We start from the raw sequence: 19,571 nt of genomic DNA, 5'->3' as shown, positions 1-19,571 counted from the left end.
TAGGATTAGGGAGAGGAAATGGGAAACTTGGAAACAGTAGGAGCATAAAAACTAGATCATGGCTGATGTGTGACTTAATTCCATATTCTCCCTTTTCTCCATATAATGTAACTGTGCTTAATAAAATCCCTCACTCTGATTTCAAAATAACAATTGGTTTAGCAACAATTGACATTTGGAGAAGGCAGCTGATGGTCTCTACCACTCTCTGCCTGTAAAGGTGTCTCCTAACTCCACCTGAAAAACCTGGCTCCAATTTTTTTGAGTTGTGACTCTAATCTAAATTCCCCAAACTTTTCTTTCAACTAGTTCTCCTTAATATCTTGCCATTCTCTGTGTAACCCTTGCCATCCAGCAAAGGGGCGAGAGCAGATTGGCAAAATGAATGAAGGGGAGAACACTTCAATGGGTTCTGGAGACTTTCAATATTATGCTCAAACTCCCTTCCAAAGATGTTCCTGGTGAATTTCAGTGGAAATATAAGGAAATCTGGGGAAAACCTAATCCTTCTTCCCCCAGTATTGAAAAAACTTGTATTCCCAAAGGGTGTTAATAGATAACAACTAGGAGCAAGAAGCTCTCTTAATTTTTGATGGGCCCAGAGTTTTCAAAGTGGGGTGTTCCTCACACCCTCAAACTTGCCTTCCTGAATCTGGCAAGCAGATCTCGCTGACCCACACAGTCCTGGAACCAAGTATTGAGTCTCAACAAGGTAACTGAGTCACTTGGGCAGGCCAGAACAAACTCTGTCTGCAAAACTTCTTTGAAAGCCTTTGAAAGCTAGCAAAGCTGAGACCTCCACTCTGACGGAACTGTCATGGTTTCTCAAACATTTGAAAAGTATTAAAAATGAAATAAACAATTAAAAGAAAATAAAAATTAGTAAAACATTTAAAAAAACATCAGTTAAAGCACCTTAACTATTAAAAGTGTCGAACAAAACACAAATAATTATTCCAAAAGGTAACTTATGTTTTCCTTATCCTTCTTCCCTACAGGGTTTCTCAAACATTTGAAAACTATTAAAAATAAAATACTGAATTAAAATAAAGTAAGAATAATAATGACAATGAAAAGCTTTCTTCACAGGGACAGACAGGCTCACTAGCCAGTTCCAGACCAAACAACACTGAAATAACACAGGTTATGTGATAGAATTCTTAAAAGTGTTATCAACCAATATTACACAAGCCAATCTGAACACTCACTCGACTGCTGATGGGTGGCCCCAAGTTGAGTCTTGGACCTTGGAGGAGGATTGTATCAGAGCCTCCATGACAAATTGGAGGTCCAGTTGGGAATCAGATCAAGGCCTTTGTCACGGTCTGGTGTTGCCATAGACCAGGTCAGAGGTTGGTGCTTATTGGAGGTCAAAGTTGGATCAGGAAATGATCAGGGAAATTTAGCGTGTAAAATAGGTGGGTGGCTGTGGGAGAGATGTTGCATCATACTGGCCCAATGAAGAGGACATAAAGAAGGGAACGCACCTGAGTGGAGTTCCTAGCGCCAGCTAAAACTCGCTCAGGTAGCGGACTTATCAAAACATAGTTAGCAGACCCAACTCATCTCAGTTGGACAACTCTCCAAGGAATTCCAACACAAAAGTTAAACCTCTTTTTCCATGTTTGACATGGAAATCTTTGCAGATTTGCTCAGAATCAGGTTTATTATGTCGTGAAATTTGTTGTTTTGCGGCACCAGTACAGTGCAAGACATAAAAGTTACTATAAGTTACAAAAATAAATAAAACTCAACAAAATTTGCAGCAATTTTCCTTTTGTATGGGCCACTAACTGCAGTGAATTCACTGTACTCGCCGCTGTGATCAGCTATCACATTGTGAGTTGGATCGTGGGAAGTGAGAGGTACCCATATTATTTCTGAAATGCCAGCTTACATTTACTGTCCCAGTTTCTGTTTAGCATGATGACACCCGAAATTTTTTATTCAATTTTGGGATGTGGGCAGCTGATGTCATTGCTATTCCTCAGCTACCCTGTTGAAGTAGTGTGAGTGCTGTCACTACAAAAATATTAAACAGATAAATGAGTTGTTCGACTTAAATGTTTTGGAAGACCTTTCAGATTGATGTATTTCTATAGATGACACCCAGGAAAGATGCTGATCATCTTTTTACAAAGGGGTGAAGGGTCAATTAAGTTTTGTTAGTTAATGTGTTGTTTATATTAGATGAGTGATTGAGGTACACTTTTGAGACACTGTACTGCTGTGTTACTTTGAAAGGACGAAGAGGATTTCAGCATTGTGCAAATCATATCACCTTCACTGTCATTTCTCAAATATATGTTTGTTCTTGAGGTGTGAGTGATGTTTGGAAGTTCGTGTTTGTTGCTGATCCTTCTGTGAATGTTGCTGCAGTCCTGAAGTTAAGGTACACCAAATAGTGACCATGATTTGAAGAAGGGCTTTGGCAGTGATAATACTTAATTGCTGATCCCTGTCTTTTTCAATGGGAGAAATCACATGGAAGGGAACTGCTGTGAAAAGCATCTTGCTGAGTTTTTATCAATGTAAGGGGATCTGGGCACCACCGGCAAGGCCAGTATTTATTGCCCATTCCTAATTGCTTCGGAACCAAGTGGCTTACTAAGCCGTTGAAGTAATCAACCGCATTGTGGGTCTGGAGTCACATGTGGGACACATTGGTTTTGAGAGACATTACTGAACTAAATGAGAACTAAATGAGTTTTTAACAATAATCCAGTAGTATTTTCATTTAAAAAAAACATTATTAATTGAATTTAAACTCCACAGCTGCCATAGTGGGATTTGAGCTCAGATCTCTGGCTGGTTATTCCATTAACTTAACTACTGCATCATCAGTTGCTGCATTCTGGTTTGATGATTGGTCATACAGAATTGACAGCATACTAGTTGTGCAGGGATGACAATGCCGAGTTCAATGGTGGAGCATCAATTATGCAAATTAGTCTGCCTCAGACGTTTTTAATGTCGTTGAGTGTTACTGTGGCTGCATCCATCTAAGGGAGTGGTAAATGTTTCATTATACATCTGACTCGAACCTCGGAGGTAATGTAGAAGCTGTGAGGGTTCAGGAAGTGATCCCTTTGACAAAGAGTATTCAGTGTTTGTCTACCTCATTGCAGCTATTTACGAATGACTGGTCCATTCAGGTCTCCAGTCAATGGAGAGCCCAAAAACCTTGTCGATGGGAAACTGGGTGACAAGCAGCTGTTGAAGGTCAATGTGCAGTAATTGATGTAAATCTGGTACTTTATTTATGATGTTTGTAGAATCTTTTTGTCCACAAACTGACTGATGTCCTAAAGTGGTGAGAGATACAATTTAAAAAGAAGCTTTTTCTTTCTTTTGTTTTAGATCAAACTAGAGGAGAGGGTGTATATTTCAGAATTCAGGCCTGTACTGAAGGAAAGGTAACAAAAGGAGATGGCAGGAGAGTAGCAGATAGAGCAAATTGTGGGAAAATATGAGGTTATTCACTACAGTACAAAGAGCAAAAATATACATTACATTGTAAATGATAAGAAACTAGTAAATGTGGGTAGACAGAGAGAACTTGGTGCATCAGTTCATGAGGCACATAAACATGCAGGTCCAGCAAACAATAAGGAAGGCAAATGGTAAGTTGACCTTTATTGCAAGAGGGTTGGAGTACAAGGGTAAGGAAACCTTGCTGAAGTTCTATTGGTTTTGGTTTATTATTGTCACTTGTACCGAGGTACAGTGAAAAACTTGTCTTGCATGCCATTCGTACAGATCAATTCATAGACAGTGCATTGAGGTAGTACAGGGTAAAAGCAATAACTGAATACAGAGAAAAGTGTCACAGCTACAGAGGGAGTGCATTGCAGGTAAACAATAAGGTGCAAGGTCACAACAAAGTAGATTGTGAGGTCAAGAGTCCATCTCATCGTATAAGGAAACCGTTCAATAGTCTTATCACTGTGGGATAGAAGCTGTCCTTGAGCCTGGTGGTACATGCCCTCAGGCTCCTGTATCTTCTGCCTGATGGGAGAGGAGAGAAGAGACAATGACCCGGGTGGGTGGGGTCGTTGATTATGCTGGCTGCTTTACCAAGGTAGCAAGAGGTGTAGACAGAGTCCATGGAGGGGAGGCTGGTTTCTGTGATGTGCTGGGCTGTGTTCACAACTCTCTGCAGTTTCTTGTGGTCCTGGGCAGAGCAGTTGCTATACCAAGCCATGATGCATCCAGATAGGATGCTTTCTGTGGTGCATCGATAAAAGTCGGTGAGTATCAAAGGGGACGTGCCTAATTTCTTTAGCCTCCTGAGGAAGTAGAGGCGCTGGTGAGCTTTCTTGGCCGTGGCATCAGGACAGGCTGTTGGTGATGTTCATTCCTAGGAACTTGAAGCTCTCAACTCTCTCGATCTCAGTACCACTGATGTAGACAGGTACGTGTACACCGCCCCCTATCCTGAAGTCAATCTTGTTTTGCTGACATTGAGGAAAAGGTTGTTGTCGTGACACCATGTCACTAAGCTCTCTATCTCCTTCCTGTACTCTGACTCATCGTTTCATTAAGATCTACAGCATTTCATTAAGACCTCTGTGCTGTTTAGGTCTCTGGCCTTAAAGCAAGTTCGCCTTGTCTCAGAGTCAGTGCACTGTAGATTCACATGCTGGAGGTAAGGGTGGTCCTGAGGAGAGAATATGCAAGATTATCCTTGGAGATTAGGAGAATGGAAGTATTTTCATTGAAACATACAATTTGCTGTTTTCACAGGCAGGAGACAGGAGAGCTAAGAATTATTGTTAGAAGATAAGAGAACCAGCATTTAGGATGGAGATAAGAAGAAATGTCTTCATGTCCTTGTATTCGAATAATTGAAAGTTAATATTCAGGTTCAGGAAACAATTAGAAAGTCAAATCGTATGTTGATCTTTATTGCAAAAGAGTCTGCAAATAATAGACATGTCTTGTTCCAATTACATAGAACATTGGTGAGACTGCACCTGGAATATTGTATACAGGTCTGGTCTCCCTACCCAAGGAAAGATATACTTGTGATTGAGGGAAGCTTTGCTAGGTTAATGGGATGATTTGTCATAAGAGGAGAGGCTAAACAGACTTGGTCTGTTCTCTCTTGTGTTTAGAAGAATGAGAGGTGATTCCACTGAAACATCGAAAATTGTTATGGGACCTGACAGGGCAGATGTTTCCCCTGGCTAGGGTGCCTAGACCCAGAAGTCAAAGTCTCAAATAAGGGGATGACCTTTCGGAACTGAGATGAGATGAAATTTCTCCACTTAGAGTTTTGTAAATCTTTGGAATTCTCTATCCAAGAGGGCTGTAGCGGCTCAGTTGCTAAGTATAGTCAAGATAGAGATCAATATATTCTAGCACGCTAAGGGAATCAAGGAATGTGAGGCTGGTGCAGGAAAGTGGCACTGAATTAAAAGATTAGCCATGATCTCATTGAATGGTTGATTAGGCACAAGGGACCAAATGGTCTCCCCCTGCTTCTCATACGTTCTTACTCAGGGAACACACAATTTGTAAGGCAAAAGAGTCCTCTCGAGTTCTGTATCTGGATTAAGCAAGAGTTTAAATCAACTCTCTTTGAATGACCAATTTGCCTCACATCCTTACATAATGGGTCAGGTAATAAACAAGTACTGGAAATTCTTTTGTGCAGTGCACCAAACACTTCCCAACGGGTCTCTGATACTCCTCCAACCTCCACCTATCACGTCTCCAGTATCTCCCCAACCACCCCCCACTATTCCTCCGATACCCAATTCCCAACCACCACCCATCCGGGGCTCTGCCACCCACTCCACAACAAACACCCAATTACATCTCAGCCCCATATCTCTCCCTCCACCCACAATTCAACTGCATATCTAACAATTCTTTTCCCGGTGCCTCATCTCCTGACCTACCACTATTCCTGAATACACCTCTTGCAAATCCAGGTCCAATCCTCCCTTCCCCTACAACCACACTGGTTGGAGTTAACAGACAAAGGCCTTTTCACACAGTGTGCAGTACCTATTCAATTGTGGATAATCCCCTGAACCACTCATACACACGAGGATTTTGCTGTCAGGTGCCTTGCACATAATTTGCCCATGCCCCTCCCCAATTATCCCCTTCTAAGCACTGCCACCTAGTACAGAATTGTTTTTTTTGGAAATATTGCCGTCTCTTATAATGTTTGGGCTGATCACATCAACAGTCACAATGGAAAACAACCAACTGTGACCCAGATTCTGACCACAGGAAAAAGAAACCAACTTTCTGTATGAAGTGATAATTCTTAGAATCTCACTGCACAGCTCTTTGAAAGACCTGCAATTAGTCTCACTCTGCTGCTCTTTCCCGATATCTCTGCACTTTTTTCCTTTTCAAGTATATAGCCAATTCCCTTTTGAAATTTCCTCTGGAAATGTCTTCTTCAGCCCTTCAAAGGAGGGCTTTCCAGACAGCTTGCTGCAAAAAGAAAATCTTATCACTCCTGTGTTTTTGTTTTGTCAATTATCTTAAATCTCTCTCCTTTGGCTACAAACCCACCTGCCTGGGAACAATTTCTAAATGGTGTTCACTTGGTATACCACCCCACCCCCCCCCAATTCTCCCCTCAGACAGCTTGTTACTAATAGAAAAGTCATTTAAATGTAAAATATATGAGGTAATGGTAAAAAAGCAGTAAAAAAGATGTAAAGGTAAATTTCGTGCATTCACATTTAAGCACAAACCATGTGGTAAGAGAACACTTAATCAGCAAATCATGAGCATTCTCCCTGACAATGTTTTGGCCAGAAGAGTACATTTCTAAACTATACCTTTTGATAATGAAATACATTTAATAGCTTGTTGATAGTCCAGATAGGTCAGGTTGAAATTAATTCAAAGAAAATGTCCTGGCTGCATCAAATAGACGGTGTTATATCAATTCACAGCTCCACTTGCCTGCACACTGTTTGTAACTCAAAGAAATCTCCTCCAGTTAGTACATATTATGTGCGAATTCCTATTGCAGCTATTTATACAGCTTGAAGGAGCATATCGGCTGCTTAGATCAGCTATCTTTGACAATTAATAATCCTGAAGATCCTTTCTGACTTAGTGTCACTACTTGTATTTGTTAACCATCCATAAACTTGCATGCAAAGTCTCCTGTTTTGTTTTTCACTGCGTCGTGGGTTATATTTCAGTGTTAGTATCATTGAAATCTGTCCTTCGCTACATTCCCCAACCCCACCTGAGCATATCCTTCCTGTCTCTGTGATCAAGTTCCACGAGTTTAGAAAATGAACAGTTAAAGTTGCTGTTATCTCCAAAAGTAGCAAGATTGTGCTTATGAAGGGATTCAGATTGAGAACTTATAGAGGAACTCTCCCAGCATGGCTGTGCTGGTGTCAACATGTACTTCTTTCAATAAATATTTCTTTCGACAGTTGAAGGTTTTTCAGTTATGAACTGAAATATAGATTAAAGTTACATTATAAGTAGTTAGTAGTTCTGCTGCTGTTCACAGCTCTAATGTGTTTCATTAAAAAGATGATAACTCAGCAGGCTGATATAAGAATTAGAATTTGATAGGCAGCATTAGAAATTATAGGTTCAAGAAAGCAGTTTGTTAGTATGCAGGTGAATAATATCATCTCATGTCTGAGCCTTCAGCTGCTCACTATTTCCATCAGGAGATCTTCTTCCCTCTCTACCACTTTCTCTTCCATTAGCAAAACGTTTCAGGACTCTCTCAAGCCTTCAATACTTGACGTTGTTAACAACGGAAATGAATTTAAAAGCAAGTAAGTTATATACTAAACCTTTATAAAATCATATTCAATTCTGGGTGCAACATTTAAGAGGGCAGTGTTGCTGACCTGAAGGTAGATTACCCCAAGAATATTTTACCCACTATTGATTGTAGCCTGAGGAGACAATCAGACAAAGCAATTTTCCTTGAGCAAACTAATCATTATTGTGAAGGCTTTGGAGAAGATAGAGAAGGGATTTTCTGCAGCAGCATCATGGATGAGGAACCGGTTATGTGGAGAGATCGGAAAAGGTATGATTGTTCTCCATAGAACAATGAAGATCAAGAGAATATTTGATAGAAATGATTGTGAATGGTTTTAAGTGGCAGAAAATGTATGGACTAGAGGTTAGATGTGACTGGCAAAGGATCCATAGGTGATTTGTGGAAATGTTTATTTTTTCACTGTTGAGTTATTGTGATCTCCTTAACGGGATATGGGCCCAAAGCAGGCAAATGGGACTAGTTCATGAAGATACCTTGAGTGGCATGTATGAGTTGGGCCAAAGGGCCTGTTTCTGTGTTGTAAAACTATGACTGTATGACTCTATGATCTGGACTGCACTGCCTGAAAACACGTGAGAACCAGATTCAGTAGTAATATTCAAAACTGATGGGATAACTGCATGTTGGGGAAGAAGTTACAGAGCTAGGAGGAGAAAATGAAGTTTGGGTTTTATTCTACCAAAGCAATAGCATGGGAATGACCTCCTCCCTGCCAGGATTCTATTATGCAATGTCTGTGTGTGTTCTATACTCCAGGTGGGTGCTCCTGTTCCTCCTGCTACTTCTGTAAAATCCTTTAACTATGTTGTATATTAAAGGGGACACACGCATGCAAATTGTTCAAGATGTATACTACCTCCAAGGAAAATTAAAAAAGCCTTGTAGATCCTACATTGCTAAAGATAGGTCTTTGCATTTGTTACAGTTTTGAAACCACCATAAATAATTCTGGTATGAATCAGTTCTCTCCATTGCCAGTCACTTCAACTCCCCCTCCCACACTATCACAGATATGTCAGTCCTCGGCCTCCTCCACTGCCAGGAGAATTCCAAGCGCAAACTGGAGGAATAGCACCTCATTTTCCGTCTTGGAACCTCACTGCCTAATGGCATGGACATTGAATTTTCCCACTTTAAGTAATCCCCACACCCCTTCCCCACCCCCCCCCCACCAAGCTTCTTCTCTTCTTCCCTTTCCTAGCCTATCTCTTGCCCCCCCCACTTTTTTTTCCCTTTCTCTCCTTACCTTTGACCCATCCCATGGTGGATCTGCTCTCCCCTCCTCTCCCACACCTGCCTATCACTATCTCTTACCTGCATCTACCTATCACCACCTTGCGCCCACCCCGCCTCCCCTCTTTTGTCCACCTATGACTGCTCTGCTTTTCCCTCCCATATATTGGGCTTCCCCTTTTCCTATCTTCAGTCCTGAAGAAGGGTCCTAACCCGAAATGTTGACTGCCTGCTTTTCTCCACAGATGCTGCCTGGCCTGCTGAGTTCCTCCAGCATCATCGTGTTTTTCATCTAGATTCCAGCATCTGCAGTCCTTTGTTTCTCTGGTATGAATCAGTTCCAAGTGAGGTCTGACCATACTTTACTACAAGTTGACCTACTCTGGTCAACTTCTTGTGCAATAGCATAACCCTTTGCATAATCCTTTGATTGATTCACTTATGCGCTTTTCTATTGTTTTCAAAGGCAGTCTGTACAAGCATTGGTGGATGAGGCTACACAGAAATTGTAAGCAATTTTATTTCCACCTGCAGAGGTACAATTATGATAAAACTTGCATGACTCATTGGGTACAAGTTTCCCCCACAAAACAAGGTAATTTCTCAGTGATGCTGCTGCCTCACTGATCCAGTGACCCAGTTTCAATCCTGACCTGCTTCTGCGGAGTTTGCACATTCTCCCTGTGGTCACATGGGTTACCCCCGGTGCTCCAGTTCCCTCCCACATCCCAAAGATATACTTTTGGTAGGTTACTAGGCCACAGTAAATTTCCCTTAGTGTATTGGTGAATGGTAGAATCTGGGGATATGGGAGAATAGGTTACAGAGAAACGTGGTGGGGATTGGGGTTGTTCTGTGAGCCAGCATTGTCTCAATGTGCTGAAATCGTCTTCTCCTATGTCATAAGGAAATATGGAATAGTGTCTTTCTCTGCAGCTCTAGTTTGATGTCCTGGAATGTGTCTTTTCCATGGCTTTCTTTTGGGTCATTGCCATTTCACACTTTTCTGTTGCAAAGACCTAGTTGCCTGCACAACATCCCACTTGAAAAGCTTTCATCTCTGAGTTTGTCTCTGCAACTTTTTTCTTGTTGCACGCAGACTGAAATGAAAGGCCTGCCAAGTGTCAGAGTCCAAGGGCTCACCAACATAGTTGGTGTGAGAAACAGTGACAAGCTAACCAATTGCTTTGCCTTTATAATCTAATCAAGATACAACACTACACCTACTATCATAGCTATATTGTGATAGACACATCTTTTAAAGACTGACTTGCACATACTGTCATTTAAAAGTCAAATCATTCTTACGAAAAAGATTCAGAAAATGACAACATGAGTCCTCCACCAATGATATCTCGGAGATTACCATTGACCAGAAACTCAGCAGGACCAGCCACATGTATACCATGGTGATAATTTCAGAGCTGGGTATTCTGTGGCAAGTGTCTCACCACCTGACACTCCAAGACTTTGCCAGCATCTAAAAGAAACCAATCAGAAGTGTGTTCGAAAACCCTTCACTTGCCTGGATGAGTGTAGCACCAGTGACACTCAAGAACCTCAACACCATCCAGAACAAAACAACCCACTTGACTGGCATTCCATCAACTACCCAAACATTCATTCCCTCCACCATCAGCTCAGCGTGGCTGCAGTGAGCACCATCTACAACATGCACTAGTTATTTGCCCAGGCTACTCCAACAATACAACTGGGAAGGACAAGGACGGCAGGCGTATGGAACACAACTACCCACAGGTCCCCCTCTAAGTCACATACCATCCTGACTTGAAAATAGATCAATCCTTCATCATTGCTGGGTCTAAACCTGGCACTCCCCACTCAACATCACCATGGCAGTACCTTCATCTGAAGGACTGCAATGGTTCAAGAGGCAGCTCACCAACACCTTCTCAAGGGCAGTTAGGGATGGGCAATAAATGCTAACCTGTGATGCCCAGATCCTGAAACTGAATGTTTTAAAAAAATCAGCGCTGGGAAGGGGCTTGAGAAAGTGAATGGCCTTCTGTTCCTGTCTTCCTGGCCTGCAGACACGGCATCTTTCACTCTTTCCTGCATCCATGGGGGCTCAGATAAGAATTCAGAAGTGTTCCCATTTAAGCCCGTTTACAATACTTCTGTACTGGTTAGTGTTGCCCCGCTTTTGAAAACATTTTTGAAATATTTGTGATTCATGCAAGAAATTTAACTGTAAATCGTCGGATTAATTTCTGGAAGCGCTGCGGACACAAGAAAAAAATTAAGGTATTGCATGACAAAATACTTCAATGTAATTGTTCATTAAATGAAAATTTAAAAACTACAGATGCTGGAAATCTGAAATGAAAACATAAAATGCTGGAAACACTCTGCAGGTCAGGCACCATCTGTGGAAAGAGAAACAGAATTCACGTTTCGGATGCGAGACCCTTCATCAGATTACTGTCTGATATCTCAAACATTAACTCTGTTTCTCTTTCCACAGATGCTGTCCTGACCTGCTGAGTGTTTCCAACAGTGTCTGCATTTAATTAGGATAATGCTTCACCCCTTGATGTCACATTTCGCAATACCTTTTCTGTTGTAATTATATTGCAGCTGTAATATCGAAACCGAGCTCCGCAATCAGCAATTAAATAATTGACACTTTAATCTGGTTTAGGTGTTGGGTGAGGGATAAATGCAGGGCAGAAGTGCCCCTGCACTTGTACCACGGTATCTTTTACATGCATCCGAGAGAGCAGTCAAAATAAATCTCCACACTGTAGTGTAAGCTTGGGTTTGTGTGCTTGTTCCTGTCCTGGGATTTGAACCCACAAAGTCTTTGGCTAAGAAGTAAGCACGAGGGTCAGAGCCAACACTGACACCACAGCAAGTGAACCGCTGGCCAAAAGTTGGTTATCAGCCTGCAGATCCTCACATTCGGCAAGTCTTGTTAATGACAGCCTGATAATTCGTAATTCAGATCAGTTCCGCAACATTTGAGAGGTGCTGAAGAGTTTATAGATTTTTAGATCACTTCGTTTACTTTAGGCACTGAGGATTGTCAGGGTGCTCGGGGCCAGAGATGGCCAGCAGTTCCTCACCACGTTGCTCAATTTATTGCTCCGTACGCTCTCGTGTCTGTTGTTTATAACATTAGCGAGCGGCAGCGAATGTGTCAGGGAGCGCGGCACACGTGCAGACGGGCGCAGTGCACAGCTGACACGGAACAGCTGCTACATTTCAGCTTGTGCCGTCTTATTCGCCGAACGACGACCAGTGCCATCCCGTTATCGGATTCAGACCGTCGATGTACCAGTGACTCGGGGTCTTGTCGTCAGTTGAAAACCCCCCCCAACAAGGAGCTACCTCTGTAGCGAAGGGTTTATCATGAACTATCTTCCTGTAGTCTAGCCTGGGCTACGGACAGCGCTGATCGTATTCCTGCTTCTAGCCCGAGTTGACACTGAAGCGGGCTAGGCGGCAGTGAAAGATGATAATCCGCGTTGTCCGGCGAATGTATTAACAAAAACAGTGGTGGCATCTGCTGATGTGGCGTGAACCTGGATTGTCCTTAGTCGGAATGTGAGAGCGGAGGACACTTCCTTCACAGTGTGCATAGTGGACATTCATTTCATTTCCACCACTGCACTTTGCAACTGGCCCCAAAGAAGAACTGGTGCATGTGGATAGTCAATGCATCAACCATGGCAGACTCGGTATTTTTTGAGAAACCGGCCCACTGTGTGGTAAGCTGTTTATATTTATTTTCTCTCGCACTAAAATATGATTACAAAGCTGTCCATGTGCGCTTGTTCCTCTTGCTGGATATTATATACAAGTACACATGACCACAGATCCCTTGTACAGGAATAGAAGAAAATTCTGTTAACTTGACACTGCACGTCCGCTATTTCCTCTGTTGCAGAGACAAACACCGCAGACTTCAAAGGTATAGTTTTTTTTAATATTTCCCGTGTGTTTAAAACAAAACCCTGCAAAATGCTAACGAGTCACGCTTTGCTCGTTAGAAGCAGGACAGGGCTGCGAGTTTGATGTTTCACAGATGTCGCTCACCGTTCAGTTGAACAAACCCCAGGCAGTGAAAATGCTTGAAATAATCGTGAGAGAACAATTTGCAGCCCTTCGCTGCCGAATCACGGGTGGTTCGATCAGTTTGGGGCTTGTGATCATGTCATTCCGGCAATACCGAACCCATTTTAGTTAGTGTGATTTGCAGAATGTTTCTCCGAGGCTTCTCTTCGTTATAAGTCGAGGGGAAAGATTTTCGAGTCTCAAGTTGCAGCTGGTTTGAGATGGGTACCGAAGGCAGATCTCAGACATTTTTTTTCAAATTTAAGCCGGAACATTAACAGCAAAAGGCATATACTGATGACTGGACTCATTCGCATTGTCACCCCTGTGCAGTGACAATTCTAACATCAGATTCTGGGCCTGTCTCCCCCATTCTCCAGCCATGCAATGCTCTGAGATAACTGTACTTCTGGCGTTTGGATCATTTCTGTATTTAATCACACCACTATTGACAGCCATAACTTCAGCTACCAAGGCTTGAAGCTCTGGCATTCCCTCCCTAAACCTCTTGGCCTCTCTGCTTCTCCCGCCTCCGTCATTGGAGGATTGCTTAATACCTCTGCAAGTCAGGCAGCTTCTGTGGAATGAGAAACAGCATTAACATAAACTCTGTTTCTCTTTCCACAGATGCTTCCTAACTTGTTGAGTTCCTCCAGCATTTCTTGATTTTCATTCAAGTTCCCAGCACCTGCAGTTTTTTTTCTTATCTTCATTTGCTTTTGGTTTGACCAAGTATTTGTCCTCTTGGAGCTTGGCATCAATTTTTTATTTGGTATTGGTCTTGTGAACTTGGGATGTTTCTGCTATGTTAGAGACACTGTCCAATTTTTAATTATCGTTGGTGTTGTAAGATGGTTGCTACATCTATAGGATAAAGTGCAGGACCTCACCAAAGCAGATTCCAAGCTCATGATCTCTGGCACCTCTGTGTGGCAGCAAGTGCTTGGGAAGACCAGAACCTCCAAATTCTCTGCGGGTTACACATCATTCTGACTTGGATGGGTACTTTCATTGTGCTGTGAAAAAACCCTAGAATTCCCTGCCCAATTGCTGGCAGGAAAACTTTCAGCACAGGACTCGTGAGCAATTAGGGATGGGCGATAAATGCTGCCCAGTACTTGTGATGCCACTTTGTAAGAACTTTAAAAAACCCAGAATCTCTGCTTTGCAGCATTGCATTCAGACTAACTCATTAATGGGACAGTGCCCAATACGCAGTAAAAACTCTGCTGCCTGTCACATGCTGGACTGAATAGTGTTGGGTACTCAATGATGCCAGTTTGCTCATGTCGATCTTGGATGTTCTTTATCACTGCACCTCTGTCAGCCTGGATTCTCTCTTGGCACTGCCCCTCTCTCAATTCGGGTGCTCCCTGAGTGTACCAGATTTTACAATGCCACATAACAAAGTTCTTACGATGATGTTTTCCTCATTTGTAACCACATATTACAAACATTGTAGAGTCATAGAGTAATATAGCACAGATACAGGCCCTTCGGCCCAATGTGTCCATGCCGACCATGGTGCCCACCCAGCTACTCCCAATTTCCTGCATTCGGCCCATAACCCTCTAAGCCCTGCCCCTCCAAGTGCTTCTTAAATGATACCATTGTACTTGCCTCAACCACTTCCTCTGGCAGTTTGTTCCATATATTCATCACCCTCTGTGTTGAAAACATTGCCCTTCAGGTCCCTTTTAAATCTTTCCCCCCTCACCCTAAATCCATGGTCCCTAGTTTTGGACTCCCCTGCCCTGAGGAAAAGACTGTTACCATCCACCTTATTTATGCGTCTCATAATTTTAAACATTTCTATAAAATTGCCCCTCATTCTCCTACGTTCCAAGGAATAAAGACCTAGCCTGGCCAACCTCTCCCTACAACTCAAGCTGTCTATCCTGGCAACATCCTCGTAAATCTTTTCTTCACTCTTTCTAGTTTAACCATGTCCTTCCTCTAACAGGGTGACCAAAACTGTACATAGTACTCCAAGTGCGGCCTCACCAACAACTTATACAACTGCAAGATAATGTCCCAACTCCTGTACTCAGTGCCCTGATTGATGAAGGCCAGCATGCTAAAAGCCTTTTTCACCACCCTGTCTACCTATGACTCCATTTTCAATTAACTATGCACTTGTGTTCCTAGGTCCCTCTGTTCCATTACATTCCCTAGAGCCCTACCATTCATAGTATAAGTCCTACGATGGTTTGACTTTCAAAAATGCATCACCTCATACTTATCTGTATTGAAATCCATTTGTCATTCCTTGGCCCACTTTCCTAACTGATCAAGATCCCCCTGCAATCTATGATAACCTTCTTCACTATCAACAACACCTCCTAATTTCATGTCATCTGCAAACTTACTGATCAAGCCTTGTGCATTCGCATCCAAATCATCGATACAAGTAACCAATAACAAGGGTCCCAGTACTGACCCCTGCAGCACACCACTAGTCACCAGGCTCCATACCAAGAAACAACCTTCAACCACCCCCTCTGCTTCCTACCTCCAGGCCAAGTTTGAATCCACCTAACTAGCTCTCCCTAGGTTCCATGGGATCTAACCTTCCAGGACATGTGGGACCTTGTCGAGGCCTTGCTAAAGTCAAAATAGACAACATCCGCTGTCCTACCCTCACCTACCTTTTCATTTACCTCTTCAGAAAACCCAAGAAGGTTCGTCAAGCATGACTTTCCACTCACAGAGCCATGCTGACGCCTCCTAATCAGATTCTGTCAATTCAAATGCTGGTAGATCCTGTCCCTCAGAATTCCCTTCAGTAACTTCTCCACTACTGATGTCAGGCTGACTGGCCTGTAGTTCCCTGGCTTGTCCTTGCTACCCTTCTTAAACAATGGAACAACATTAGCCACCTTCCAGTCTTCAGGAACTTCACCAGTGGCTAACGATGCAGCAAACATCTCCACAAGTGCCTCCGCAATTTCTTCCCTAGCTTCCCACAAAGTCCGAGGATGTACTTGGTCAGGTCCTGGGGAATTATCCACCTTAATGCACTGTATGGCTGCAAATACCTGGTAAATATGAATTTACTCCAAAACATCTTCACTTGTTTTCCTTATCTCTTGAGCAACCATGACTTTCTCTTCAGTAAGCATCGAGGAGAAATATTCATTAAAAATCCCACCCATCTCCTGCAGCTCAAGACATATGCAGCCCTGCTGATCTCTAAGGGGACCTACTTTCTCCCGAGCCACTCTTTTACTATGTATATAGCTATAGAACCTCTTGGGATCTTCCTTAACCTTAACTGCCAGATCCATCTCGTACCCTCTCTTTGCCCTCTTGATTTCCCTCTTAAGAGTATACTTAATCTTTTCATAATCCTCAAGGGATTCACTCGTCCCTCACCTCCTAAACCCAATGTATGCTTCCTTTTTCTTGACCAGAGCCTCATATCACTTCTCAGCCAAGGTTCCCCAAACTTGCCTGGTTTACCCTTCACTGTAACAGGAACATGCTGCCCCTGAACTCTGCATCCCATTTGCTCTTCGTTCCTTTCCCTTCGAACAGGTTCACCCAATCGACCTCTGCTAGATCCTGCTTAATTCCCCTAAAATTAGCCCTGCTCCAGTTTAAGACCCTAACCTGTGGACCTGTCTTATCCTTTACCATCACTATCTTAAAACTAATAGAATTATGTTCACTAGAACCAAAGTGCTCCCTGACTGCCACTTCCATTACTTGTCCTACCTCGTTCCCTAAGAGGAGGTCCAGTATTGCACCCTCCCTAGTAGGGTCTTCTGTATATTGACTCAGGAAAGTTTCCTGGACACATTTCACAAATTTCACCCCGTCCAGTCCCTTAACACTGGGTAGTCCAGTCAATACTGGGGAATTAAAGCCTCTCACTAATACAACCCTATTATTCTTACAACTATGAGCAATTTCTCTACATACCTGCTCCTCAAGTTTCCGCTGACTATTGGGGGGTCTAAAATACAGCCCCACTAGAGTGACCCCTTCTTGTTTCTAAATTCTATCCATGCTGCCTCACTGGACAATCCCCAATAACGTCTTCTCTAAGCACTGCTGTTACGTCCTCCCTTATCAAAAAGGCAACACCCCCTCCTCGCTTACCTGTACCTCTGTCACAACTGTAACTTCTGTATCCTGGAACATTGAACTGCCAGTCCTGCCCTTCTCTTAGCCATGTTTCTGTTATGGCTATAACATACCAGTCTTTACAGGCAATCCACAGTCTGAGTTCATCCGCTTTACCTGTTAATCCTCGTGCATTGAAATAAATGCAGTTTAACTGAGTATTCCTTTCCCTGCCTTTACTGTGTCCCTGGCTGTCCTAATTACTAAACTTACTCTTGCTGGCTACTGCTTTATCCCATGACTTGCTCCTGCTCAGAGTCCCACACCCCTGCCAGTTGTAGGACTCTCCTCTTCTGCAAAGCAACTAGTAATGAGTTGAATGGAAGAAATTTGCCCTCTTGTAATGAGTGATACTGGGGCTGTTTTATTGTATTCAAAGTTTAGTGACAAACACTTAGAAAAAAACTGCAACAAATTACAAAAATATTCACAGAGATGCCAGATGCTATAGTGTGCAAAATGACTCCAATCTGTTCAAAGACGCTCAACTGGAGTTTTGCATGTCAATTCAGAAATATATTTATTTAATATATTTCCATGTGCTGACATTTATCTGACAGAAATCTGAAGTAAATTGTCTAAATTTACTATTCTCTCATTACTATCATCCATCAAATGCTTTAGACACTTTAACCGGAGATAAAAGCAGAAAATATGGAAACACTCAGCAGGTCAGACAGCATCAGTGGAAAGAGAGACAGAGTTAACCTTTAGGGTCATAAGCCCCTCATCAGAACTGAACTTCATCAGAACTCTATCAGCAGTTATGACCAAGGGTCTTCGACCTGAAACATTAACTCTGTTTCTCTTTCCACATATGATGCCTGACCTGCTGAATATTTCCAGCATTTGCTGTCTTTATTTTGTTTTGGTGGAGACAGTGGGCTGAATGGCTTCTTTCAGTGTTATAAATAGTCTGTGATTCTGAGATTCTTTTTCAGAGTTCTAGTTTTTTTGATTTTTAATTTCTTTAACATGAGTGACAATCCTTTTTGCCATTATGTTTTGCTAAATGGTTTGCCTTGCATTTTCAGTTTAACCTTATTATCCTGGGGTTTTAGTTGGGATTTGACCATATGGCTTTGGCGCTCCATCATTGACATCTTTTGTTATGTGGAACAATGAACCGTTCTCACTATGGTTACTGACTGCTTACTTACAGTCTCTTGACTGCATAAGTCAAGCGCCGAAGTATCAATGACCCTTTGATTGAATTGTATTTGGATTTTCTGGTTCCTGTTCATGGTGCCACAACATGCTTTATAGAAGTTGCGTGGCACTCTTGGCACTATAAGTAATCCTGGTACGGGGTGATGAGTGCCCAGTGTGGAATTTCACCAACTGCATGTTCAGTACTTTGGTGCCATTATGGTCAAATGTAAGATATAGCGAACCAAGTGGACGAGCTGAAATTGTATGGGACTTTAAGAGGGAAACTCAAGAACTTGTGGGCTCAAAGCTAAGGCAAAAGGCATCTGGGTTTGCGGGCGGGGTAAAGATGTGTGTGTGGGGGAAGTGGGGTTCAACGATCAGCAGCAACTGACAAGGTGTCCGCAGAGAGGATGTTTTCTTATGGGAGATTGTAGCACTAGAGGTCACTGTTTAAATATGAGGGGTAAGATGAGAGGAATTGTTTTCTCTCGAAGGGTCATGATCATTGGAACCCTCTTCCTCAAAGGGTAGTGGAAATAGAGTCTTGAATATTTTTAAAACAGAGATAGATGGATTCTTGATAACCAAGAGAGTGAAAGGTTAACAGGGTTAAATGGGAACGTGGATATGAAATTAAAATCAGACCAGGCATGATCTTATTAAATGGCGGAGCAGGTTCGAGAGGCAGAGTGTTCTACTCCTGTGCCTAATCCATATGTTTGCATGTAACCATTGTGAAGGAGATGTCGTGAGCTACTGTTGTCTGTTATTGGTGGCAAGGGAGGAAAGAACAGGGGAAAGGAGATAAAGGTTCAGAAGAGAAGTGGGAGATTTCCATTGCTCTTCAGACTGGTCCTGAATTAATGTTTGATTCAAGCACATAGGAATGTTATGTTAGTGCTTAATCTGATCCTGCCAGATAGATGATGGAGGACTAAACCAGCTGTGTATAAAATACGTTCAGATTTATGTCTCTCGTATTGAAAAGGGCAAAAATCAGTGTCATGCCAAGGAGGCTTGTTGGGATATGAGGACGTTAGAGTTTTGCTTGGGATAAGACAGAAATAAGGGAGTGGTGAAATAAATGTTATATAAAAAGTGGAGCTATTGGGGTTTAGAAGGTAATTGTTTTGAACTGGAGCATTTTGGGTTTTGAACATGAAAAAACATGGTGTCAGGAGGCTGG

At 42.5% G+C, this 19,571-nt stretch overlaps 1 protein-coding gene across 2 annotated transcripts in view; it reads left to right on the top strand.

The window, feature by feature from the left end:
* LOC127569850 (rho GTPase-activating protein 6-like) overlaps nucleotides 1–19,571 on the top strand; it is a 439,093-nt gene that overhangs the window by 162,404 nt on the left and 257,118 nt on the right. The window contains exon 1 of one of the 2 annotated variants that reach the window (XM_052014828.1): nucleotides 12,210–12,759. The exons of the other annotated variant lie outside the window; for it this stretch is intronic. Coding sequence (XP_051870788.1) covers nucleotides 12,694–12,759 — 66 coding nt within the window. The 5' untranslated portion in view covers nucleotides 12,210–12,693. Of the gene's footprint in view, nucleotides 1–12,209; nucleotides 12,760–19,571 lie in introns of those variants that run through there. 2 annotated transcript variants of the gene reach the window in all.

This window comes from Pristis pectinata, chromosome 4, assembly GCF_009764475.1.
Source record: "Pristis pectinata isolate sPriPec2 chromosome 4, sPriPec2.1.pri, whole genome shotgun sequence".
Classification (NCBI taxonomy): Eukaryota; Metazoa; Chordata; class Chondrichthyes; order Rhinopristiformes; family Pristidae; genus Pristis; species Pristis pectinata.
The sequence above is the reverse complement of the archived record's forward strand: the minus strand, read 5'-3'. Positions and strand labels throughout refer to the sequence as shown.